At 44.0% G+C, this 27,429-nt stretch overlaps 1 protein-coding gene and 2 long non-coding RNA genes across 6 annotated transcripts; 2 read left to right on the top strand and 1 right to left on the bottom strand.

The window, feature by feature from the left end:
- The first annotated feature begins 4 nt into the window (after positions 1 to 4).
- Positions 5 to 3,613, top strand: LOC112272482. 2 transcript variants are annotated; one of them, XR_002966323.1, is made up of 2 exons: positions 5 to 159; positions 3,387 to 3,613. It is a non-coding gene; the product is annotated as an uncharacterized LOC112272482 (long non-coding RNA). The 2 variants fall into 2 exon arrangements; XR_002966324.1 differs by lacking the exon at positions 3,387 to 3,613 and adding an exon at positions 264 to 461.
- Positions 1,221 to 8,534, bottom strand: LOC100836820. Of its 2 annotated transcripts, none has more exons than XM_010238828.3 (14): positions 8,301 to 8,534; positions 6,201 to 6,649; positions 6,018 to 6,081; positions 5,573 to 5,926; positions 4,923 to 5,047; positions 4,706 to 4,814; positions 4,487 to 4,632; positions 4,333 to 4,406; positions 3,898 to 4,003; positions 3,671 to 3,788; positions 3,513 to 3,588; positions 2,164 to 3,422; positions 1,880 to 2,071; positions 1,221 to 1,791 (listed from the first exon to the last, which is right to left on the bottom strand). In XM_010238828.3, exons 1-14 carry the CDS (start codon positions 8,307 to 8,309, stop codon positions 1,585 to 1,587), a joined length of 3,288 nt encoding a protein of 1,095 aa, XP_010237130.2. In that variant the 5' UTR covers positions 8,310 to 8,534; the 3' UTR covers positions 1,221 to 1,584. The 2 variants fall into 2 exon arrangements, with proteins under 2 accessions (XP_010237130.2, XP_024319151.1); XM_024463383.1 differs by lacking the exon at positions 8,301 to 8,534 and adding an exon at positions 6,910 to 7,406.
- Positions 8,535 to 16,289: 7,755 nt separating this feature from the next.
- Positions 16,290 to 21,799, top strand: LOC112268827. Of its 2 annotated transcripts, XR_002960315.1 has the most exons (7): positions 16,290 to 16,640; positions 17,820 to 17,910; positions 18,890 to 18,975; positions 19,084 to 19,143; positions 19,751 to 19,828; positions 20,439 to 21,384; positions 21,498 to 21,799. It is a non-coding gene; the product is annotated as an uncharacterized LOC112268827 (long non-coding RNA). The 2 variants fall into 2 exon arrangements; XR_002960316.1 differs by lacking the exon at positions 18,890 to 18,975.
- Positions 21,800 to 27,429: the final 5,630 nt, after the last annotated feature.

The raw sequence follows: 27,429 nt of genomic DNA, 5'->3' as shown, positions 1-27,429 counted from the left end.
TGGATTTTGACGGCCGCCGCAAGAGCTCGGCCCGGGATATGGCGCTGGCGCAGTGTGCCCATCGATGGATCCCCTGCTCGTCTCCACGGCGCTGCGCGAGCGCAGGCACTTCATCTGGCTGCGCCGGCGAGCACGCGGTCCACCCGGTGGCTCTCCTCTGTAAGTAGTACTCCGTACAGTACATGTCCAGATGTTCTTTCCTTTCTTTCCTCCTACAGCCTACAGTTCGTTGCTTGGAGTCTAAAATTCCTAGTTTGTGCTAGCTCCAGTTGACTGAGCTTTCTGATCGCGAGTGGCGCCTAGCTCAGCTCCAGATGATGCAACAAATTTGTGGGTAAATTGCTCCTGTGATGTCTGGGTGAATGTGTGTAATAGTGAGGTGCAAGGGAGAAGAACAATTTTTAGGGAACAAGTTTTATGAAACCTGCTGGAAAAAGGCTACTTTTTTCTCAGAAAATTATCTATCTCTTATCCATAACCAGTTTTAGAGAACCTAATGGAGATGCTCTTAGGCTCAAACTTGCACAGGCTCCTCAAGTCCTGGCTCTGCCCATGACTGCCGATAGGGTCATAGGGCAATGCTACGCGTCAATCGGTGGATGGGATCCCCATCCGTCGGTCCCCTGGTTCTTGGATCCACTTTAAAAGCAAAATTTCGTCCATCTGTTCATCACACCACAAGCAAACAAAAAATATATACAATTGCAACATATATAAAAACTCGTCGCAACATCAAAAGTCCCACATGCAACATTTGTAGCATAGAAACAAATCTCATCATAACAACACACACAGAATTGTTGGCACGCAATGCCAATGTGTATGTAGCAAAAACAATGCATACTTTATAGAAAATGGCGATGCACCAGTATATTGCTCTACTGTGAGCAAGACTGGCAAGCAAAGGTAAGTTTAGTAGCTGAGACCTCAGTATTCAACATGATGAAGTTGTCCTCAAAAGGATTCTGAGCTTCAAAATGATTCCAAGAGAACTAAATAATCATTGAATAAACTGCACATCTCTAGCAATTGTTCAAAGAACAAGTAAGAAAACTTCACACAATCCATCAAAACAGAACGATTTATCCCAAATCTAGAATTGTAACGTTCAATAGACCACCCAAATACCGACAAAATTTGACCCATATGAAAGAGCACCATGCACCAAATTCAGACAACTGAAAATCTAATTATAAACTGCCACACAGCTCATCCACAGATGAAACTAAAAAGGATCCACCTTACTTCGATAGTACTTTTCACAAAGGTTCGATGGAAGAGTACGACAGCAGATAACAAGGGGGACTTTACATGGTACATATGCTGTAAGCTTGCCAAAATCGGTGGGAACGCCCTCCCATCGCAAGCTTACAGAATGGTGACCATCAAGCATGTCTGACAAGGCATTTCTAAGCAAAGATAGAAGGGAGCAAGAAAAGTACACTCCTCTAAACATGACCTATTTTTAGCACATCATCCCACATGCTCGGAAAATCGAAGGAAAGGGGATCAATCTCTCCTTCAGATTGTGGGATTGCCTGCTTTATTCTATGTATTAGTTCAGTCTTCGGTATCACGGATGTATCAGGGAGCTAAGCCTTGTGAACCAAACTTGAAGTGCTCAATCATGCAGCCACAGACTGTGCAGTTCTTGAGCAATGTCACTGAAGCCAGAAGGCAGCCTCGGCATGCAATGGTGTGCATACAGGGGGAACATTGCACAATCGCATCAGCTCCACCGCAGGCAACCATCAACTGGCACTTCTGATCCGAGTCGCACCCCATGACTCCCTGCATGTTTCAGCAATTGATCAGGAAAATCAAGTGAAGTAAAAGCAGCATCAGAGCAAATTTCAACTGTCCGAGGAACATTTCTTACCACGTATCGGCATCTTGCGTCCAGCACAGGAGAAGACTTCACTCCACTTACAGCAGTGCCACAGGTCATGCATGCCCTGACATTGCACCTCATCATACAGGCAACACAAATCTTGTGAAGGCAAGGGACCAGTTTCATCGCAGCATCTAAGGAACGACATATGATGCAGTAATCACTCTTGGGATATGGAGTCTACAGTGGAAAGAACTGCATTAGTTACACATGATGCTGAGCGTAACGTGGCAAGAAATGTAAATCACATTTCACAAGAAGGGGGCACTTACTAGGTACTTGTCCCACTGTGATTGGAAGAAGGAGAATTTCATTTCAGTCTCGCAGCTGCTTGGAGTTACTGCTGCCCTTTCAAGCGGATGATCAACAAAGCATGTTGTAGGTCTGGATTCAGTGAAATCAAGCCTCCTTTCAAGTACTGGGTTAACCAAATCAGGCTTCCTAGGAAGTCTGCACTTAACTAAATCAAGTGTCCTTGTAGGTCCAGGCTCAACAAAATCAGGCTTCCTAGGAGTTCTGCACTCTATCGAACCAACCTTAGGTGCAGACTCAACCAAGTCAGGCTTCCATAATGGTCCTGATTCAATTCTTTGAGGAAGAGGTTCAGACTCAATCAAATCAGGCTTTCCTGAAGGTAAGTCGATCAAATCAAGCTTTGCTGTACTGACAGTAATCTCATCCAGTAAGCTACCATTGGAGGTGGAATCACCATCCCTCGGGCTGTCAGCATTGCTTCTGCTGCACTCATCATCATGCGGGCTCTGAACATTACTCTCACTGCAAGCATCACCATGCTGACTGTCAATGTTATGTGGAGAGTCTTCGGTGTTGTTGGCGGTAAGTGCTGATCGTGGAGAGTGATCATCTGACACTGATTCTGGGAGCTCATCGTGATCAAAGGAGTAAGGCTCTAGCAAGGGTACATACTTCGGTCTTGAGAGTGGTGGAAGAAGGACCATATGTGTTGCAGGGCCAGTTCCTACAGGGACGACACACATCCTGCAGATGCCAGGAAGGGAGCGCATGAAGTCACTTAACTTAGGGTAGCCAAGAGTGCCATGATCAAGCTCCATTCTGCAACTTGATCTGAAATCACTCTTCACGGAGCTCAATGGGTACCTCCCTCCATGTCGTTCAGTTGCGTCCACAAGAAATCCAGGCAACCACTTCCGGAATATGAAGAACCAAGATGGGAGGCTCTTCTCCGGTAATGGCCGCCGCTTCCCGTAATGTTGCTCAGTTGGTTCACTCTCTGGCACGCTATGAGTTACTCTTGGGGATTCGTGTATATGGTGAGGAATAGCTCTTCGGGGTTCAGGCGAATACGGTCTAGCCACAGCATCCTTTATCTCCACTCTCTTCCCAAGCACATAAACATACTGAGCTTCCTTTGCACTCAACATATCCTTCTCTCTTTGAAATTTTACAAAGCCAAAGCATCGGGACTGTATATGGTTGTCTATCTTTAACATGATAACCATTGCTTCTTCCACAGGTCCGAATTCAGCAGCGAAGAATTTGCCAAGGTACACTATCAGAAAGGAATGACAAAGAAAGTGTTAGGCATACATTCGTTTTTACTTTGTTGAACACATTTAGTTCAGGATTTATGAAGATGTACCATTGTCCACAGAAGGTGGGAGACCCCCAACAAAGATTTTTCGAGTGTAGTCATGCTTCTCCCAATAATCATTATGCTAGAAAGAAACTGTCTTGTGAGAAGTAGACCAAGTGAAGAAATAGTTAATTGGTAGTATAGACACAGCATGTTTAGCTTACCCGAGAAAATTTGGGGCTTTGTTTCGGAGCATTCTGGCTCTTACTCTTAGTCCCTTGAGTAGAATAGTTGCTGGAGCGAAAATCCCGATGACCTACTGATGCTTGTCGCTCAGTATAGCTGCAACAATATTCAAAGTAGGAATGTTAATTTGAATTTCAGATAAGAGGCACACATTATACGATTATGTAATCATGTACTAACATGTACTAACATGTACAATACATACCTTTCATCAAAATCATCGTTGACATAATCATCGAAATCATCATCCAGGAGCTCCTTGCGCCTTTCTTTTTTCGTCACATGGTTCTTTTGAAGTGAGCTATGGTTCACTAAAAAAGAACAAATCTCTGTTTAAAAAGGGAGTTTTCTGGATAGCCACTGTGTGCATGCGTGTTTTTAGAACTGGATATCTACCATTGCACAGTAACACAAAGAGATGACTAACCAATCTTGACGTAAATCGAAATAATCAAATTCCTTACAATGTAATGAAATTTTGACATAGATCATACAAACAGAAAGGAATGTGGACATATGCTTAGGTTGCAATGTCAAACACAAAATGAGAGGCAATCAAATGCTTAAATTATATATTTACTGAATATAGTACTTTGTCTAAGCTCACTCAAATATCTTTTATCCTAGCAAATTAACTTACATGGTACCACATTCGCCGAGTTGAGAATGAAACGCATGTCTTGGGATGTTGCCACGTCAACTGGCCTTTGCTTTCTGTTCAACGTCAAAGAACCACACGCATGATGAGTGCATCAAGCCATTGAATCCAAGAATTCATCAGAAATATTACTCACCGTAGATTCTGGGCCTTGGGGTTAGCCCCAAAGCGCAAAAGAAGCTTTACACAGTGTACAGAACCGTTCTTCACAGCAAGGAATAATGGTGTTTCTTTGGTCTTTGAAGGAGTATCAACGCAATCTTGTGCGTGAAGCAGAAGTGACTTGCGCATCAAAGGAAAATTAGTCGCGAGTTGTCTTATTTAAGCACTCGGAAAGCAAGTAACAAAAGGCTACCTGAAGAGCCTTGTAATTGCCCTTGGCCGCAGCGGTGTGCACTGGTGTGAGACCTAGCTTGTTCCCCTGGAAAACTCTGGCACCATTCTTCAGGAGGAGCCACACAATCCTGCACAAAGACAGAAGGCAAATAAGGAACATTTGGAAATAGAAATATAGAAAGAAATACTTTGCAATTCAGATGTTAATGAAAGAGCAGAGTTTTGGAGAAGAGCACCTTGGCTCCTGTGTGCTAGAGCTACCACTAAGGCACCAGTGAAGTGCTGTGTTTCCTTCGGGGTCAGTTTCATTGACATCAACATCACCCATCAGAAGCATCTTTGTGACATTCATATCTCCAACCTACACAAGGATGGTTATTCATAGTAAGTATTTGCAATTTTGCATAGGCAGAGTGCAGCTTTAGAAACATCAACATGATCAAAGCGATATCGCATCAACCAAATCCAAGAAACAAATCAGAGCTGTGTTTTCTAAGAAAAGGTGTGGATCATAACCTACACACACTGACTACTCAAGATGGTAGTCATGGTAACTCGTTCATGTAGAGCTTATATTCAGGGGGTTTTTAGGTGTAGAACTCAAAACACACTGAAAACTCAAGTTCCATTGTAGTAATAGTAAACTCATTTCATATTGTATTCGAAATTCAGAGGTGTTCTTTAAAAAGGACAAAATAGCTTTAGACCTCAAACTAGAGATGCTGGATAATCAAGTTGCATGCATGGCAGTCATAGCAACTCATTTCATGTGATGAACATTGTTGAACAAAGAAAAAGATGTTGCTTCCATCATGTACTGCAGAATTTGTAGTTTATGCTGTTCACCGACATAATAAGCTTTTAAATACGATGAACAGCAGAGTACCTTGGCAGCCCTTAGTAGAGGGGGCAGGATTCTCCTGTCAGCGTTTCGGTCCCTCCATGACGAGGCACCGAATTGGTTAAGTAGCTGAATCTCACAGAGCAGGGCCTTCCTCCTGTCATTGCCATCTCTAGCTGAAGCGTCTCCCATCGACAGAACCTCGTCGACGACAGAGTTGTAAATCGATCTCTTGGTCCTAACGCCGTCTATCACCACGCTCACTGTTGATGATATCTTGTCTTCGACCACCAGAAGCAGCATGGCCAGTGCAGCAACACGCCCCTCCATGGCGTACCTGTAAGCCACCTCCCCTACCTCCCTGGTTTTCTGTGCCAGAAGCTTCACTGCGTTCAGATCCTACACACAACAGAAGAGGTGACAGTTTTGCATCAGAGACGCATTGAGTAGAGTCAAATGGGTGAGTGTGGTGATGAGTGATGACACAAACCATTTGTTCCAGACAAGCCAGGAGATCCTCGACTGGGTTGTCCGGCGACCATTCAACTTGAACCCTGAAGAGAAAGCAGCCAGTAACAGAGTCATTGCATTGCAGGGGTAAAATTGGAGTGATCCCAACAAAAATTGGGACGGAGGGAGTAGTAGCAAAGGATGGCATGAACAATTTACATACCTTCTGCTCATGAGCGCGATCTCGAGCGCGATAAGGTGCCTGCCATCGACGAGCCTCACGTCAGTGCGGGCGTTCCTGGAGAGGAGCAGCTGGATGCACCTGGCGGAGTGCGTCTCCGCGGCGACGTGCAGCGGCGTGCGCGTGAGCTGGTCCCTGGCGTCGACGGGGCACGCCGTGATCCCGCGGCCGCCGTCGAGGAGCAGCCTGGCGCACTCCACGGCGTCGTGCTTGCAGGCCAGGTGGAGCAGCCGCGTGGACATCTCCTGGTCCAGGATCCTCGACGCGTCCGAGCCCTGCCGCAGCCGGCCCAGGGCCACATTCCTGAAGCTCTCCACCGCCGCCAGCAGCAGCGCCGTGTCGTCCTCCGCGACGGCGCGGGACACGCCGTTGTCCTTCCCCATCCTATTGCTCCCGGCCGCCTCCGTCCCGCTCGCTTCTTCGCTCGAACTCTGCACAACCAAAAATGTCGAGGCTTTGCTTTAATTAAACGCGGCGGATTAATTACCCGGGCAACCCCAAGAAGCTTCATCTTTTGACAACCCAAAATAGCTTCAAACTCATCATCACACACAACACGACACAAAGGAAACTACTGCGAAATTTTGGCGGTTTCTTAATGTGTGCAAGATCATGCGCTAGCATTGGCAACCGAAAGCACGAGGAAGAAACCGAAAGCAGCATGATAAGAAAGCAGGACCGGATAACACACACGAAAATAGGTGGGTTTGTATTTTGGACAATGCAGCCAAAACTAGAGTCGGTCTGCCACCAAGGTTACCCCCTCCGAGCGGTGGCACGAAACTGGAAACCCGAGCAAAATTCACCCGTCGATCGCCCTTGGGACACGCAAGGGGGAAACGGTTGTGTGTAAGAACTAGCAGTAAAAACAAACAGATGAGACGAGAGCTTCATCATCAGGCAGCAGCCAGCCAGTGCGAAGAAACGCAGCCTAGTCACATCGAGACATCACGGGCAGGCAGGCAGGCCATGGATGACACGCGCAGTGAGAGAGAGTGTGTGTGTGTGTGTGGGAGTGAGAGAGGAAGGAGCTGACGCGATACCCGAAATGGAGTTATGAAAAAGAGGAAGACCGATCTCTGCGAATCAATCTACCAAAGCGAGAAGGAAACGATCCTTTCAGGATTATGATCCGACGCGTGGAATCTCGCACAGCGCCTCGTCAAATCGAACAAAGCAAAGCCCGAAATAGACATGAGTACTACTCATCGAACGGCACGGAGAACACAGCTCTTCTGATGCAAAAACAAAACAAAACAAAAAACCCCACTCGATCTAGCGGCTGAAAAAACCCGAATCAACAGCCAATTCTGGCAAGAGTAAACCTCGAAGCCTCACAACGACGAACAAAGGGAGGAAAACCACCGACGAATCGGAACCAAAAACCCTCGCACAACAGCGAGACGAGCAAATTAAAGGATCACATGGCGGTAGTACGCCTCGCTCGGACTTGATGATCCCTTGAAGCAAAGCGAAACAAATCTCGGTAGAAGGAAGAAAAAAAGCATACCAAACAATCGAGCCAGCAAAAAACGTGCAAATCCAATGGAGTTGCAACCGAAGCACCAAAACCCGGAATCAACGAAATGGCGGAATTCTTCTGCCCTGGCGATTGAACGAACTGAAGATCGAGCGCCGACCGAATCGCATCGCACGAAGCGAAACCCCAAAAACCTCTCAAAACCCCAACCGAAAAAAGAGGGAAATGACCAAAGACGGAGCACCAGATGTCTGCCTCGCGAGCACATGCTGCCTCATCTCGCTTCAGCGATCAGCTGGCCGGCTCTCTTCGCCGGTGTCGAAGCAACACGCCATGGCGAGCCGAAGCACCGCCGGCCAAATGACACTGGCGAAGAGCTCGATTGATCATCGGAACCAAAAACCCGCAAGCCAAAACCACCGCGAATGAATCCACAGCTCAAATCACACCACCGGGCCAGAAGAACACCAAATTCCCCCAGCGAAATCAAACCCAAACAAAACCCCACGCACGCACAAAACGGACGCAGCAACGATCACGCAAGGCGAGGAAACATGCAAAGCAAAGCACAGCAGCTCTCGGCCGGTCTGGCTGGCGCTCACCTCCCCCATCGACGCGCCCCTCCCTCTCTCCCGGAACCTCGTCTCCCCACCGCCTCCGAGAAACCCCCCGCCTGATCTCCCTCCCTCGCCTCCTTCCCTTCGCAACGCTTGGTCGCTCGCTTCTACCCCCTTCTGATCTCCTAATGTAGTAGTCCCCCTCGCCCTCCAGTACAAGCCAAGCCACGCACCACGCACGGCCGAGGGCACGGCGAGGCAGGACTGCAAAAGCAGCACTTATCCTGCCCCCCTGACCTGAGCCCCCTCCTCCCTGGCTCTGCTCTGCTCCTTTCTCTCTCCCTCTCTCTCTGATGATCTCTGCCTGTCTCTGGACTCCCTGTGCTCTCTCTGTGGTCTGTACTCTGCTGTCTGTAGTCTGTACCCACCCTTGGTACCCTTCACAGCTTTTGTGCCCCCACTCCCCCTCCGTCCGGTCTTTTTAAAAGCCGCGCTTCTTGCCGTTTCGGGCATCCCGGGGCTCGCTACGGGCACCCTTGGCGCGTTTGAAACCCGAGCCGACGCGTGGCGCTCCCCGACCGGTGGCCCGCCCGGAAGCTGCTCGGAAGGGAGGGAAGAGCGATGTGGCATGGCTCGTCCTGCTGCTTCGCTTTGGTTCGATCGGTTTGTCGCGTTGCGCCTCTGCCAAGTATCAGCCCCGAGCCCCCGAGGGGACAGCCTCTGCTGCACCTGCAGGCCGCAGGGTTTCGTCGGAGGCGGGGCTCGCTCTGCTCGGGAGATTCCTGCTGCAGGTTGTGCTGCTGACTCGTGGGGTCGGGGAGCGCGTGTGGCCCGCGTGTCAGCGTTAGGCGGGTGGGGCAAGGGGGTCTCTGTTTAGACCCAGCTGGGGTGCGTATCTTCCTCGGGGGACGCGTGTGGGGAACGAGCATGTGTTTTTTTTGTTTGATCCGTGTAGATCGACAGATGCGTGCGTGCAGTTTGGGTACTACGTAGTATGGTTTGTTCCTCATAAATGGTCCTACAGAAGAGAAGAGGGTGGATGCAAGATCACGCGGGATGGATGGAAATCCGTCCGTTGGCCGTGCACACTCGTGTCCGCATGCAAGTGTTGCAGCGTGTGACTACATGGAAATGGAAACACTGGGGCGTCGTTCTCCTGCTCAAAATTAATCGGCACGCGAAACAAAATTCGCACCTGCACCCCTGCTGAGAATCCCTTGGCTGGATCGAATAACCGACCGAACAAACTAAATCGCTCTGTTTGTTGTGTGCATTCCAGGTTTCAAATCTAGCATCTTGTTGTAGTGGCTGCGTGCGTGCGTGCTCGGTGCTCTGGCGCAACGCAATCCGGCCTGCAGCGCGAGCGGGCTTGTTCGATCGTGTGTAACGGCCAAAGACCCAAGCACCTCGCTGGCACGCACGCATGCATGTGTACGCATCGACACCCTTTCTTTCGGTCGCGTTCCAGGCGGCCTAGGCGACAGGCTCTGACGCCGCGGTACGTACTGGCCGGCCGGTGCGTTCAAATATTATAGACCTAACAAAAATTTGCACTGCGTTTTGATGTGGTGCCAGTGCACCCATGGCACCCCTGCTGGATCCGCCCATGGTGAGACCACTTAACCGGCTGGATGGATCGAGATCGAGTGATGGATGGCATTGTGTCCTTCGATCTTTGTTCTAGATGTGACTCCGTGTGTTATAGAGTTATAATACTTTTATTTTGTTGATATTACAGTGCTGCTAACTAAATTTGTGTCACCAGATATGCATGTGTGGATATTGGTATTCTCAGGAAGCAGGATGACAAAATTGTGTCTGAGTTAATACTAATATACGGCGTAAGCGTCCGGGATATTGAAACTGATAATGCACGACGTCCAGATAACAGTTGCATACAACATGCATGTGCATCAGCATAAGAAGTGCAACAGAGAGCAACATGCAAATCCGACGGCTACACTATGTCGCTCATGTATGCAAACGAGTCGATGTTAGCTCGCTAGAACTTTCTCCGAGATATACATTTCCTTTTTTTTGGAAGTGCCATGCAGTTTTTTTGACTCTAAACATGAACTAACGTCTCTCTAGGTTCTTATCTGATCCACGCGTCTAGACCTAACTTGAGGCATTACTCTTGTGTATATGTAAAAATATTCCAAGTCCTATAGTCACTCATTGTGACAGTGCGGGCGGACAACAAATAACACAAATCGATTTAACGAACAAACATGGGTACGGACTGTTCAGAATTGTACAATATCATCTATTTGAAGCCCAAACACCTACATAAAGATCTTGTCTCAGAAGTAGGCAACAAGGATGAAGACAATGGTAAAACGTCGACGTTGATCGTCAGGTCGAACACCTAACCTAATAAACCTTCTACCTTTTGGCTCGACAACCTCGGAGATAACTAACAATGGTGCCGTAGAATCCAATAGTTTATTTCATTCTCCTTTTGGCTTCACAACCTCAAAGATAGACCATTTCTAACAACACACCATCCATTGCCTTGATAACATACACTTCTGTTTCATGTGTGGTGGCCTCCTGTCATATCAAATTCAAGATCAGCCAAGCATTTGAATTGATGTTGGATCACAGTATCACACAATAAACTTACTGGTTTCACGACGATTCAAATCACTACCAAATATGCATGCGAGCTGATCATCAGTTGCTACGTCATCCTGTTATGAAGATGAATCAAATATATTCAGTGAAGAGTGAAGACTGGACAAAAAAGAAAGAAACAAAAAAAGGTTGCAGTCATTAAATAGTGCACCTCAGAGTGTTCCTTCTTTTTGGTTGATCTCCTAAGAAAGGCCCGTATGCATTTTCCAACTTCTCCACGCGCTTTCCTTTCCTGATGGAACAAACAAACAACCCGAAGATAAAAAAGATAAAGTATACAACATAGTGCATAAATTAGTCCTTAAAAGGTAAAGTAACAATGAGTCATTTACTTCCATCAATAATAATAGAGACAAGTCAAGAACTCTGTAGGTGTAAATGACACATAAGATCATAAAATATGATACAATTGAACATAAGAATAGAAGAAATTTAGTATTGGTTGTTTTCTAAGTGGAAACTATAACACCTCTATGAAATTTAAATCAAGCTAGCAAATTAGCAACTGGTGTATGAATTTTGTAGAGGAGAAAGATTGCAGGATCACAGAAAATAATTGGTAAAGAAGCCTGTAACTTGTTTTAGTTTAACTTTAGTAACCCTCTTAAACTCCACATTTCTTATTAGCTTGCCCCCTCGCTCTGTACGAGAGTTGAGTAGCGCAGAAAATTTGTATTCTTTTACCTATTCGTTTTTTAGTTGCATTCGAGGTTTTCCAGCATCCTGACGATTGATTCTCTGGAAATTTACATTTTCTGGAAGCTCCTCTTTTATTGGCTTCAACTTGTCACGTGATCCAACCTCTGCAATGGCAAGGCGGATTTGTGAAGCTATCTCATGTGTCAGTCCTGTCTCCTCGCAGAACCTATTCCAGTTCATCCCACAACCATCTCGAGCAGCATCAAGTATGTAGGAAATAACCGTTTGCTTTTTTATCAGCACTGCTCTGCAAAAATAATAGAATACACTATGATGTCAATCTGTGAACTTCCATTTACAGTCAGTGGTGAACTTGAACGAAAACCAACTTACTGCAATTTTCTTGAATGAGCACCCTGATTTCTGCCACAGTTCCCATGAAGTAAACTTGGCATCACCCAAGTTCCTTGGAAGATTATTGTTTAGAGGTTTTGAAACAGATATCATATCCTCTACTCCTGATGAATCATCCATTGGAAGACTCAACTCATTTGATAATTGTGTGATATTTTGGATAAAAATGCCACTGTAATGCCTGACGAAGTGCTAGAAACAAAAAGTTCAAATGTTATGTGAGTAGAAGATGGAAAACAGTGATAAATATTATCGCATTTTATTGGACACTGCAGAAAACCAGTGTTTTTGTTATGGCATGTCATTTGCTAAGTATCATTACTGAGTGATACCTGGTTAACACCATCAATATTTGCCAGCCTAGCTCCGGTAGAAGGCCTAATCTTTGCAAAGTGTCTTAGGGTCTGATCACCGCATATAGCATATCTGAAACAATGGGATTATAGATATCAAATTCAATAATTGTTCCCATAGCTAAATTGCCTACAGGATACAGCCCAAATATTGACATTGGCATTCAACATTTAACTCACAGAGCAGTACCGATATCATGAGCAAGTTTCATCCTGGCATTTAAGAGCTTGGTAGTCTCAATTCCTCCTGAGAAACTTTTCATGTGACACAAGAAACAACATTACAAATAAACCTCGAATCAAGTGTAAAAAGAAACAAAACAACATTGTGTGGCTGAGAGATGCACAAGGCCGCAAGTCATTACATAGAGTGAAACAATCTACCAAATAATTTCAACCAGAAGTGCCAGTTTCTCATAAGAACCTCACCTAGCTATTCCAAGGTTATAAAACTCGTTGGCTTTCTTTAGCTTGTTCTTCGACTCCATGAGCGATGCATACCGAATGTAGAAAACAGCATGGCCGTCACCAATCTGGTTGGCCTCCAGGAACCTAAATATTACCTCGGCATCAGCAAAATTATATATCAATTCATCTCTTCGTCTCTTCAAAGATTATGCCAATTCATCTCTTCGTTTCTTCGAAAATTTGATATCAGTAACTGCACTCATGGAACTTCCAAACAATTGTAAATAAGTACGAGAAGTCGGCTCTAATCGTCCATTCTAACGATTCACATCCAAACAATACCTATGATTATCAGCGATTCAGCAAGACTAAACAATACCATGGTTTGCTTTGCAGCACAAATGAACTTTGCAGATTTTTCACACTTCATCACACTTGAGTTAACAAATCTAAACTTTGGTCAAATACTCAAAATGTACTACAGTACCTTGGTGGTGCGCGCGGCGACGATAGTGCCCTCGACTCCTCCTCGGTGGTGCGCGCGGCGCTTCTTGGCTGCCTCGGCCCGCTCCAGGCGCAGCTGCTCCTCCTCGCGGCGGCGCACGAGTTCAGCCTCTGTGACCTTGGGAGCCGGTGTGGCGACGCGGGCAGCCTTGCGGGCATCGGTCGGTTCTCGTCCTGGCGGGCGGCGGCCTCGGCGCGCATCTCGGCCTCGTGCCAGTACGAGGAGGAGGCGGATCGGGGCGGGCCGTGTACGAGGAGGAGGAGGCGGATCTAGGCGGGTGTGTGCGAGGAGGAGGAGGAGGTGGCGCTAGTAGAGAGAGATCGGGGCGGTGGCGGTGCGAGCAGAGGAGGATGTATCGGGCGTGGGTGGGGGACAGAGGAGGATGTATCTTCTTGGGTTTTTTCTCGTTGTTTTTTTTTCGTGCGTCTGCGGGAGGGAGAGGGACGACGTACGATGGACTAACGTAACTGGGAATTAAGAAATAGTAAAGATTATATTGACGGTTGCTCTATACTCACCAGGGTAATACCCTCAGGTTAATATATGTTGTCACAAAAATGTATGAAATGAGTCCTAGAATACTTTTGTTGCACCCACTGACGGTAGCATTATACTTTTGTTACATCTTGGGGTGTAAAGTAGGGTCAACACACAAATTAAAAGTTGCATGCTTCGCAAAATGGTGTATCTCACACGAAGTTCTTTGACTTAGAGTGTAAACCTCTTGCCTTGAAGCACCTAAACCAAGTTTTGTAATAGTTTGGCAACATTTTGAGTTGATCTTTTAATTAGTCCTTCCTTCAACATCAGTGATGAGGAATCTGAATTAAATCATGATTTTGTATTCAGGCGGCTTTTCCAAGAAGCTGGGGGAGGGCAGCTTCTCAGAGAAGCCGGTCCAGGAAGCCGAAAAGAACTGGCCCTTAGTTTTGGCACTGAGTCATATTTTGGATATATAAGCTAAGCATTAATAGGACAAGTCAATACGAAAATTGAAAATGTTACGTGCTTCACAAGATGGAGTATCTCACACAAAGTTTCTTGACATTTTAGAGTGTAAACCTTCTTTGAGGCACCCAAATCAAGTTTTGTAATAGTTTAGCAACATTTTGAGTTGATCTTTTAATCAATCCTTCCTTCAACATCACTAATGAGGAATATGAATTAAAATCACTACTTTGTATGTAGAGAACTTTATTTATCACTTTTAGAGTTGTTTAATGAAAAAAAACCCGGAATAATACCTAAAACTTGTCAAAAAAAATACTTCACGGCCAACCATCGAGCAAATGTTATTTTACCGACCACGGGTTCTTGGTGAGAGAGGCCTGACGGTTCACTGTTAGGGTTTATTAACCCTAGCGGGAAACTTATTATCTTGACAGTTTGTAACCGTCAAGTTTATGTTGTTTTCTGATAGACTAGCAATTTTTTTAATATAAACTAAGATTAAATGCAATGACAATGCTTAAAATTAAATAATAATAATAATAATAATAATAATAATAATAATATACTTGTCTGTAATTCTCTGTCTTTAGAGGGTCATGTTGTTGTATTATGTGATATGTTCACTACTATTGAATAAAAATTCTCTGGATCCTTTCCGATCCAGCTTTTACAAAAATAAAATGTGAACATGTAAAAGAATTTTTCGCTCTGTACAACGCCTCACGCATCCAGCATATGCGTACGTGCGTACGCTTACTACGACAACACCAACCGAAAAGGAAAAGAACGTAGGAGTACTTAATTTGGCCGTGCAATCGAGTCGTGCATGTACGTCATGCGTTGATCGAACGAGCAAATTAATCGTGACAAAATTCGAGTTCATAGAAGCTTTAGTTAATCTCCGCGCCGTATTATGTTCAAGAACAAGCAATCTCGGGATCGATCCCGGATATATACAGATGCGTCGAGCATCCCTTGTACAACTTGGTACAAGAGCAGCTGCTGGTCCAGATCAACCGATTCAGATTCCACTGCAGCGCGCGGGCTAACAGACCGTGTGTTTGCAATTGCACGCATGGATTCCTGGTCTAGACGAGACCGTACACGTTCTAAATTTGCCTCTTCGTATACTTGTATCAAGGTTCCCTGGCTCGATCCTTTTTTTTTACACCACCTATCTGGCTCGATTTTCATATGCAGGGTCTGTAAAGAATCGTTCTCTCAATTCCAGAACGTACATTAGTTATACCGCGCGCGGCCGGTAGGTTCCCATCAAGAAAATTGAGAATCGGATTAGCAATTACTAGCACTGAGACGTGCTACTACGAGACAAAGTAAAGGACCACCGGAGGAAAAGGTTGCAGCAGCTGAGGCCACACGCCCAGGGACACCACCGCGCTGGGCTGTGGTGGCGTGCATGAACTGGCAGACAAAGGCTGCATGTTCCGGCCAGGATCCCAAGACCTGCCGCTCGAGCAGTGCCTGATCTCCTCCCCTGTCCCGGAGAAAAGAAAGAAAGAAAGAAAAAACAGAAACGACCAGAGAGCGGGTTCGCCCTCGTGAAACGAACCGGTGTCAAGAAGGAACGTGCCATTCATTCTGCTGAGCTTCCTTGGGGCCGAAGTCGGCACATTGCCGCATCCGCACGTGGCATTGGCATTGGCATTGCATTGTTCACCTGAACCTAACGAAATCTTGCTTATCTTAGGTACACTGATTGATTAGTACTACTATGCCACGACGCCGCCGCACCCTCCAAAAATACAATTCAAACAAAGTTTTTCCGTCATTTCATAGGCCGGTCCAAATCACCAAATCACCCAAATTCATCACAAGTTTCGACGAACAAAATAACATCAACTTTTAAATAAAATAAAATCGCTCAGCCCGATCATCAATCCACCGGAGCTGAAGGCACTTCCAAGCCTCGTCGGTAGTGTAGAAGTGGCCGGATAAACTGCTTCGGGCAGAGAGGTGGCCGGTGCTGCTGTGTCGGGCCATCTATTTTTTAGAATCCGGGAGTTGCACTGGGTGGGTTTTTGGACGCCGGCGCCCCGATTTGGCGTTTGGGGGTCTTTGAGAGGGCCGGCTGGAGATGCTCTAAGCAAAGTTGCACACCTGGCGACCTTGCTTTTAGAACAAGGGAAAAAAACATGAGGTGGCCAAAACACTACACAAACTCCATTCTGAAAACGTATTATCCAGTTTACACCTGACGAGTGACGACGGCCTCCGAGGCTCTGAACGCATTTGCCAGTTCCCCTGATTTCGCTTCCCTTTCCCCCAAAAGGCCAAAACCCTCCTCCTGCCAACTAAAAAAAAAAAAAAAACTCCTCCTGCCCCCAGTGCGGCAGTGCCCCCCCCACCACCGGCGCCAAATTCCGCTCCAATCTCCCCGGCCGCGCGTTACCGATCGCTTGCTCTTGTCCTGGTTCCTGCTCCATCGTGGCTGCCAATGGCGGAATCAGCTGCCCCCTGGTATGTGCTGCATTGCGGTTCGTTGCGTGCTGAATCAAATCCGAGTTTTCCATACTCGTTTCCTGCTTTGATGTGCTCTGCTCGTGGTTGGGTTTTCATATGCCGTGAGTCATACCAGAAGCGGTGTAATTGGAGTACCTGTGTTCCGCCCTTGTCAGTTTCAGACCTAGCCTGTGCAGTTTCTTGCTCTCTGCCAAAAGCCCGGTTTAATTTTGTAGTGATATAGTATTAAACTCCGCAGGTATTCATATGTTGGTACCTGGGTTTTCTGTAGTAGTCAAAACGTATACAAATTGGTGACGTGGTAACTACTGTTTGGAGTTCATTTAGGTTAAACTGTCTACTGTGCTGCTGGTCTTTAGTTCCTCAGGAATTCAGATTAAGAAAGGTTTTTAGATGCATTCTACCCGCAGTAATCAAATGAGTGATTAGTAACTTGGTTTTTGCTCTGGACGAGGGTCTGCGGTTTGCAAAAGGCGGCAATTCAGGTAAATTTGTTTAGCTTCAAGGACAAAGGTACATTAGGAGTTTAAGACTTATATCTGTATATACTAAACACACAAAATGTAACTGTTTTCTGACTTTCGTGTGATACATTAGTAAATGGATACAAACAATTGTAGATTTAGGTTGAACAGATTGTAATGTTCTTTTTACAAATCCATATGCTGAAAATTTTGAACTGCAATATACCGTTCAGTGTACTCCACTGAAGAGCAGTCACACATGCATTTGATCGGTAATTGTTTTTTCTTCATACGGAGCCCATTTGTGCTCACAGATCACACGTACAGCTTCCTGTTGTCTTACAAATATAATGCTGGCAATGTTCTCAAGCCTGTCGGTTTTCCTTGTTTCGGGGTTCTGAAAAAGGATAAGCATATTAATTCCATGGTTACGTGGATTATAAACAGTTTCAGACATTGTTATTGAACAGATAAGATCAACATGTTTCTGAAAAATCTCGTTAATGCCTAAAGTTTTATTGTTAGAAGATAAAGCACACAATTTTTCATTTATATATATTCATTATTGAGTATTTCACATTTTCTCGATCATTTATGAAAATTACAGTTTTTCCCCTTCATTTTAAGAACAAATAGTTTTTATTTTTACAAGTGTGATGCATTGTTATTGCAAAATTTATTCCAATTATTTACTGCACCGGTTTGATGACAGTAGGCTATCTCCAATCTTAAATTTGGGGTGTATCAAGGGCTTCTAGCAATGATATAAAGATAACCAGGGTTGTTCACCTGCATGATTTATGGTATGTACTTCAAATTTGTCATTTCTCTCTCAGTCGATCTGAAACTTTGGTCGCATCCAATTCTGTGTGTGCTCGTTCTTGGCTGTTCACATCCATCTCTTTCTCTCGAACATGCATCTAAATGTGTGTCTTTCTGTATTAGAAAAAAGAACACCAAAGTGGCGGTAGTACAACCAAGCTGTACACAAACCAAATAAGGACAAAGCAAGAAGAAACAAGAAAAAACTACTACATATAACTGAGCAAAACTGGAGCTACTGCTTTTGTAGACTGATGCTGGATGCTCACAGTGTTAGTTTGTCCACGACTTGGCTGAAACTCTTGCTAACTTTATTAGGCTGCCCTGAGCACACTTGTGGGATGGCACAAGCATATGTGATCACGGCGGCATTTTAGGAGGCGTTGGACGAGTGGTTGTGGGATGGCACAGCATCATCTCTCTATGCTTGTTATTAGTAAAGCTCTGCTGCATAGCTATGTCATTTCAACTGTATGTAAATACGCAGAGTTTTATAAAAGCATTTTGTTTGTAAATGCTGCCACACTGTTGCTTGAAAAAACTTGTTTTGTAACTGTCACAAATGTGTTATTAATCTATCATATAGCAGCAGTTATGTCAATGATAAATCGTATCTCTATTCAATAAAAACCATTGAATCTACAAAAAAGATTGTCAGTTCAAAGTCATGATTGCACCGAAATTTGAAAAGATTATATTTACTAGTAGTTCACTCTATGCTTGTTCTTGGCTTTAGCCTTTATGCACTAGTGGGCTCTTTCGTTTTTTTTGTTGTAAAAAACTAAGGATACTAGAGTTTTGACTTTCAACAATGAGAAGGAAAATCAGGTCATGTTTCTACTGCGATGGGCAGGTAGCTGTATTCCACCTCATGAGATTCACATTAGTCAGGATTTAGGACTCAGGATGCGCTCTAGCACTAGTATCCAATTTAATCTAACTAGTTGGGTGCTCCTGCAGATCTTTTGTACAGTTCTCCTTGGTTTTGCAATAGAAATGTTCAGGCTGGCATTTGCCCGCTGAAGTCCGGTCACATAAATAAATTTGTATGTCTCCGCAAAACTAAATCACTGCTTTGATGTTAGATATACCTATTTGTACTTTACCTTTACCATATGTTTGAACTTTTGAAGCATACACATTAAACTTTTCAGGTGCATCTTGGTGGAGATTTGATACTGCATAAGCTTGATGAAGTCGAGATCTCTCTGAAGGTGTCAACTACATAAGCACTTCACCTTCTTTAACAGTTTCTTTCAACATTATCTCTCTGCTCAAATCGCCGCAGAATTAACCAATATTTATAGGTGTTGTCAATATCTGCGCAGCACAGCATAGTCATCCTGAACTATACTCTTGATGATTTCTTGTTATGCGACTTACCATTTTCTTATAGGGAGTAGAGAATTATGAAAATCCATATTCTAACAGACATTACCAGAATTAGGTTTAGGCAGGATAACTTAAATGTAGCTTAATCTTATAGGTAGCTTCGGAAAGCCCATTAACATGTGGGCTAAAATCATGCATTTCTGACTTGTTTCAGAAAAAGAACATGTATTTCCATCAAACTACAGCCCTGTCATGTGGGGCCAACAAGCCCAGTGTTGGATTTAGCTCAGAGTGAACAGATGTTATTGACACAAAATAACTGGTGCAGATTGTCATTTTCCTGTAGAAGTGTAGTTCTGTAACATGTGTTCGTTCAGCGGTATTTTGTTGGTTATGTTGTTTTTAGCAGCTCTTATCTGCGCTAAATGTGAATATTTCTCTAATATTCTGACTGCTTGAACTTATAACATTATTTTTGTGGTGAACCAGAAAATGCAAGCAACGCTAGAAAGGGAAGAAGCATCGAAAATGAAGATCACACCCGGTTGACTTGCATATTTTTGGCAGGTATCCCATGAAACAGTGTCGAACCATTTGGCTAATCTGTGTTAGTGTTCAGTTGTGTTGGGCCCTTAATTAATGTCTGTTCCACTTGGGAATCCATCATCCACATTCCACACTGCTGCTGATCGCATGTCTAGAATCAGTTGCATGAAATGTTTTGGGTTCTCTCAACCATTGGACTGTCAAGCGAAATCACCCAGGAGAGAACCCTGGTAGAATTTGTTTTGGTTAAGCAAGTAAAGTCAATTGGCTTCCACAATGCCCTGTTTCAAGATGGTCATTGTCGTTGTTTCCTGTACGTTTTTTTGTCACAACCCTGTATTAGAACCATTCAGAACAGGAGTCATGATGTTAGTAGTGAAAAATCTGTGGAAATCCATAGTAATGAGCCCAAAACCTATAGTTACTGATCAGCCCAAACCCTGTAGTATCGTTACTGAGCTCACTAGAAAATACTGGAGTTCCCTGAGTTGTTATCACTGTGCTTGTTGATGGTGGTTTTCTTTCTGGACATGGATGCTTCCGTGGCCAGTAATTTCTTGCATTACATTGAGTCTAAGTCAAGTCCGAGACTCGCATTAAATGAAAGTACGGTCTTATTGCATTTTCGCAGAATTATTTAATTAATGCAAGAAAAGGAAAGCAAAGGTGCCCCAGTCACACTTCACTCTTGATTTCTTCTAGGCAGCATAAGAAAATGAAGATCGCGCCCAGTTGACTACTTGACTTACATATTTTCGGCAGGTATCCCATGAAAGAGTGTTGAACAATTTGGCTATTCTGTGTTAATGTTCGGTTGTGTTTGGCCCTTAATTAATGCCTGTTCCACTTTGGTGTCCATCATCCACACTGCTGCTGATTGCCTGTCTAGACTCTGTTGCATGAAATGTTTTGGGTTCTCTCAAACCATTGGCCTGATAAGCGAAACCATCTGGGAGAGGTCCCTCTTATATATGTATGTTTGGTTAAGCAAGTAACTTCAATCGACTTCCACAGTGTTCTGGTGCACTCTGTGCCTGTCTCAACATGGTCATCGTCGTTGGTTTCCTGTACGTCTTTTGTCACAACCCTATTGTAGAACCATTCAGAACATGAGTCATGAGGTTTCTACTTTCTAGTGCAAAATCTGTAGGAATCCATAGTAACGAGCTCAAAACCTATTGTTACTGAGAATAGCTCGGCCAAACTTCAACTCCAGTAAGTAAATCTTTCTGCTCACTAGAAAATACTGGTGTCCCCTGAAGCTCTGACTTGGTATCAGTGTGCTGGTTGGTGGTGGTTTTCTTTCTGGACCCAGATGCTGTCATGGACAATAATTAATTTCTAGCATTACATGGAGTCTAAGCCAACCCGAGACTGGCATTAAATGAAAGTATGGTCTTATGGCATTTTCGCAGAATTATGTAATTAATGCAAGAAATGAAAAGCAAAGATGCCCCCTCACACTTCACTCTTATTTTTTCTAGGCAGCAAAATACATATGATGAGGCCCTTTTCAATGATGCTATGACCGTTTCTTCTTCAAAAGGGTGTAACACCTTTTTGCTATATTTCTAAAGGTAATGCTAGAACTGTTTCCCCCCTTTCTGTATGTCAACCTTACCTCCGATGAATTGCATGCATTTCCAACATGTGGTTCATTGAACCTTAAACATCTTTTCATATGTTGTAGCCTCGGGAAGGTGGAAAAACATTTCTTTATACCAACAAAAGATTATCAGCAACCGGTAGGCAGCATAGAGAGAAAGGTGCTTCTAGTCAAGGGCTGACTGCTTGACTTTTGTTACTTCTTCTCCATCACTTGTTCACACCTCCCTGTATTTCCATGTTATCTTTCTTTGAAGGACCATTTTTTAATAGTAGCACTGAACTGATCCGTAAAAAAAGTATTATTAATCTCCTGGCTGCATCAGATCAAATCGTGCCATGCAAATAATCTTCTGGGGTCCCTGGCTCTGCTGTATGTGCGAAAACGGTCCCCTCATTAACCTAGTTTTATTATTCAAGCGGTTGTTATGGCTGTATTGCTTTATGTCCTATCTAGTGTAGTTTAGGCACATAGTGGCCATATGTATTATGCTGCCTTTTGGTTTTGCTCTCCCGTCATATAGCACAATGATTAAGGTTCATTAGGAAACTAAACAATTCCATAGCAGCCACTGATGCCTTCTACGGTAGTGTACATCATGATCTTGGCCTGTCATGCACCATCCGACGCTTCTCGGGGCCGATCACTTTCACTAGCTGCCTGTGTAACTCGGATCATCTCAGAGCTGACAGTGATAATGTTTCTCTACTTTTTAGCACTGGTGATTGTTGCTATCAGCGTCATTGGGTCGTGGTTGCAATATGTCTACAGCAGTGGGCTATCAGGGCTAGTCATGTGGTGGCTGTTTAGCTTGACGTATCTATATATGCAATATGAAACTATATATCTATCGTCGCGTCTAATAATAGATGGTGATATCATGCTACTATATAGGTTTACTTTGTAATCGAGCTCTCATTTCTGCACACAAAGTCTGAGTTGAAAGGAACATGTATTCAAATTTTGCAAGTAGAAAACGATCTGCTAGGTGAGATAGCTTTAAATAAGTGAGAACGAGTAGTGTCTTAGCTAGTGACGTGATAATTTTTACCGATGCCATGCCTACTTTTATTCACAAATTCTTTATTTAACAATGATTCTGGCATTTTCTTCTGACCTTTTCTTTGGAGGCACTTGTTTTATTTCTACTACTCCCTCCGTTCCATAATTCTTGTCGAAATATTACATGTATCTAGACACTTTTTAGAAATAGATACATCCATTTTTGAGCAAATTTGAGACAAGAAATATGGAACGGAGGGAGTACATCCTTATCAAATACATGAACAGGTCCAGTAAGTGTGAGTTCTTTTCGCCTCGGTTTTGGGTGCTTATTCTTCTTATTTGATATTATACCTGTTTCCCAATTGTGTAACTATGCAGCTATGTATTATGCTGCCTTCTATTCATTTTTTTAAGAGAACTGTAGGAGAGGCTCCGACAGTGAAATGTCTTAAAAGGGGCAAATCTTTACAAGCATTTGCAAGGGGCAAAGACCCCAAAACACACATACACAGGCCAGGGAGGCACACCTCTTTAATTATCAGTGAGATATAATTGTTCTGTAGCATCTTTTGTTTGTCTGACCAAAGTTGGTTTCTCTGTTCAGAATCTTGGAGTCTTTTGTTTTTGTCTATCAGACGTTAGCAAAAACTATATACTTGAGCGAGTTATATAGCCTGAAGATCTGCTTTCGTCAGGGTCTAGTTTGAGTTCCCGTGTATCCTTTAATAATCTTTTGCTAATTTTGGCCATTATTTTTTATAACATAAAGCACCGGTAAGTCAGAGTTGTAACTTGCTGGCTAGTCTCTTCTGACATTCAATTTTCTAACATGGACCATGGAAAAGAGTCACGTAAATGTCTTCCCCATTTACTAAAACCAAAGCTGTCAAGTGGGCTTCTGCCATGCATATTGTTTATGCACCAGGTAGACCTTTGACTGGACGCAGTGACACAATTGGTTTCTTTGCAGAGAAAATACTGGGACAATGTAGCTAATATATTACCAGTATTTTGACTAGTTTTACATTTTGCATGTTGACACTTTCTTTTGAGTTGGTTAGAAGTGCCCTCCAAGAAACAGATAAGACACTGATAAATAACCCAGATGCTGCTGCAAAACTAGGGAAGATTGGGCTGGAAAAGACCACTTTATCTATATTCATATATTCTAGTGTTTCAGTTTTGACCAATCAACAATCCAAGACTTGCATTATTTGTTTTGTCCTGGGTTATCACATCTGAATGACCACATGCTCTTTTTGTTTGCTGCTGATTGTGATAGGCACTCACCAGAAGGCAGCTGATCCAGTTCTTCTCGTCACTTTCTTTCTTCGATTACAACTTGTACATACATCCAAACCTCTCCTAGTTTTTACACGTGAGAAACCGAGAATGCTCTTACAATATATTATCATATCCACTTACATTTTTTAACTGCCACAATATGTCTGATCCTTCTATTGGCCCAGGGGTTTTAGCCATTTCCTTGTGGGGCCCGGAGATTAGGTCACAGATAGCAACACGTGCATGTCTTAGCTCCAACGCAGAACACTGGTCCAAGACTCCAGGTACGCATGTAACCTTTGACTTTGACCTTGCGTCCGATTGGCCCAGTCTGTCAGTTACAGGGACCTGGTTTCTGCATTGGCGCCTATACAGCCTTGATCCCCCCGTTATCCAATCCAACGTCCAGGTGCAACCATTGAAATCAACGACCGGTTGCTACGTATGCAGACACCAACAGCGACTGAAGAGATAAGGTATGGAGAGAGAGAGCGAGGCGTCTGGGTAATTCGAAGGAAGTATACACTTGGAGGCAAAAAACATTTTTGCATGTGCATAATAGGTTTTTGAAGAAAACAAATCTTGTTAGTGCCCTTTGATTCTGGAAGTTTTCATGGACAGATTTTGCACGAGGCGTAAGAAAAAAAGTTTAGAACTGCTTAAAAATTATACTTTCCATGCAGATTTTTTTTGGGCCTAAGGTGCAACAGTGTTTTACATGAAAACTTTACATTTACTCAACTAGCATGAATCAACCGTGGAGGAACAACAATTTGGATTTGAAAAGTGAAATTCGGAGTTTGCAGCTCAGAAAAGTGGGTATTAAGGATTTAGCCACTCGAAAGAATTTCAATTGTTTTTTTTAACATTGTACACTTTTTGTATTCTAGTATCATTTGTAATTTTGACTTCTCTGCTTGCTCAGTTGTCGCTGTATTCAACTGGGTGATGCCGATTTAATTGCATCCATGGCTCCCGTCAGCAGCCGAATTCACGGTCGACAGCTATGACAGAAAGTTTGCTACGGACAAGAACGGCAGCCATCAATCAGAGAAACTTTTTTTCTTGAGGAAAATACTCCCCGGCCCGTTTGCCTCCGGAAGTCTGGAGTCTGGACCCTAGTATTGTGTTTTTCTAGACAACGGAATCTTCCCCTGAACATATATTTCGAAGTACTACCCTCACGAAGAAATGGATATACTACTACTCGTAGTTTCTAAGAAAGTTGATTCGTGCGTTGGCTGGATACAACAAGCGTCCCCTGCTACGAGGTGTTGAGGTGGACATGTCGGTATCCACTTGGCATAATTGAGCCTGCAGATCATAAACTGATGATAAACATGTCCGGTATCCTATTCGCTCCCAAAGGCCAAAGCCAAGAATCACACTGATAGAATGCAACGGAAGGACTGGCTAGCTGCAACTCGAATCAACCCAAATCTAGGTGCTTGTGTAGTAAACTAAGGGAAACTCCAATTTCTTCCGTTTTGGATTTCTTTGTCAGCATGTTTTTTCTCCCTTGCACTTTAGTTTTGGGCCAAACTGAGATTTGAATCTCTCGATGACACGATGGACTGATTTTGTCTAAAAAAGACATTTTCATAATGGACCATATTTAAACTTGGTACCATGAGGTAAGATCAGCTAAAGAATGGTAGCACCAGATGAGGCATGACACGTGCAGTGCATGTACATGGTCTTGTTGTCATGTTTGTAATATAATAGAAAGTATAGAGTAAAAAGAGTAATTTCATTGGAACCATAGTAGTAGCTAGCTAGCTAGCTACCGTAGAGTGATAGGTCGAACCACATTTTAGCTTTACTGATATTTGGACCAGATTTAGCACAAAGATAACTATTTTGAACTGCACTTATCATTGTAATCTCATGCCGAGTTAATATATTCCTCTTTCAAATTTTTTAAAGAATTTTCTGTGCTAAATTTTACTCACATTGTTATGGAAAATAACACAGTTCAACTTCTTTGCTCTGCGAGAAATAAAGGAAACTAGTAGAAATATGACAGGGCCCGGATTAATTTCTGTCAAAAGGAAAACGGAAATGTAGAGATATATGGCCCACTTTTCTAAAGATCGAAGCTCCCAAAGTATATCTGCCACGGTCGACCTGACAAAGATGTTGCTTTCCTAACGCAGCTGCGTGGTGACTGGTGAGTGAGCACAAAGGAGAAAAATAAAAGATGTCGTTTTCCTTAGAGCGAGGGGATAGCGTTTATTTTTTCTTTTGGTAAAGGAGCACTTTCAATCTAGCGCGCGCATGGAGGCCGGGGGCAGGATATGCATGGCTCCCATTTAGTGCCTTCAACGGCTTGCACGGTCGTCGAGGTCCTTCCATGCTGAGGAACGATCGAACGACGGCGTGCCAGCTTTGAATGCAAGATTGGATCGCCCGAATCATCGGCCGGGACACGTTAGTCTAGGCTGTCTAGCCGGAGTATATACTATAGTGAATCTACACTCTACATACGGACTATTCTGGTAGCCAGTGGAGTTTAGGATCAGTTTAGGGTTTCTAGGAGTATTTACTATCAACCTATGGTAGTTCATATTGATTTTTGGCAATTCACTGTCTCATTTACAAAACAAAACAAAAACATATTTTCTCCTCCGTCCCATATTAAGTGACTCGACTTTGTCCAAGTATAGATATATATATATATATGTATGCCTAAAAATCATCTTGAGTACATGTAATATTTCGACAATTAATATACGACAAAGAAAGTACCGTAGATGGGTCTCGCCTGTCTCCGGGCAGTGGCCAATCTAGGATTAAATAGTGTGGTGCCACAACGGACACCATTTTATAACTAGACTAGAATAATGAACATTAAGCATACTGCATAGGGTAACTTTTTTGGCTTCTTTGGAAGGGGTTCCATGGGCAATGGCACCCCGCCCCTGCTCCCCGGCCACTAAAATCCTATAGAACAGCTGTTTGATGGCCACCCTAACCATCTGCAGATTGGAACAGTCGGCCACCTCTCCCGAGACCCTAACCATCTTCATCGGGCCTTCTACGGCCAATGCCCACCCATCAAGTTGCTTTTGTCTACTATCCGAACACCGTATCACAGGGACTTGTGATTCCACAGGGGTCGCCGCCGACGTAAGCGACACCCTTCTTCTCCCTCATGCTCCTCCTAGCAGCGACCTCCTCCGAATACAAAGGGGCAACATAAGGACACCACAAATAGATTTTCTCAGTGGCGAAGCCAGCATGTAGCTACGAACCCGACTCAATTAGACCGATCTCTTTATAATAATTACTCATTTACCGTTCTATAACCAGTCGGAACCTAGTTTCATGGCGCGGTGAATCCGATGACAAATTTTCTACTCCCTCCGTTTCGGTTTATTGGTCTGCACTTATCTTTAGGTCGACGATTTAACTCATGTAACATGATTTTTAACTTGTAAAAATTACTGTATATCATCAGAAACTTCAGGAGCAGCTGTGTCACTTGATTGTCCATTTCTTTTAGAGCTGGATTTTCCATTTTTTCATGACACACAAACGGGAGTCCAGCACGTGACGAGACCGTGTCCGGGCCGGGCCGAGCCCAAAACTGGCCTTCCCAAGCCACAGCCCGGCCCACGCTTCCCCCGCCGCAGAAACGCCAGAATATTCCGTCCACCCGGGTGGGTCTCCAAGACCGTCTCCTTCTCCTTCTTCTCTTCTCATCCCCAACCAAAGCCCCCCATTT

This window comes from Brachypodium distachyon, chromosome 4 (assembly GCF_000005505.3).
Source record: "Brachypodium distachyon strain Bd21 chromosome 4, Brachypodium_distachyon_v3.0, whole genome shotgun sequence".
Taxonomy (NCBI): domain Eukaryota; kingdom Viridiplantae; phylum Streptophyta; class Magnoliopsida; order Poales; family Poaceae; genus Brachypodium; species Brachypodium distachyon.
The sequence above is the reverse complement of the archived record's forward strand: the minus strand, read 5'-3'. Positions and strand labels throughout refer to the sequence as shown.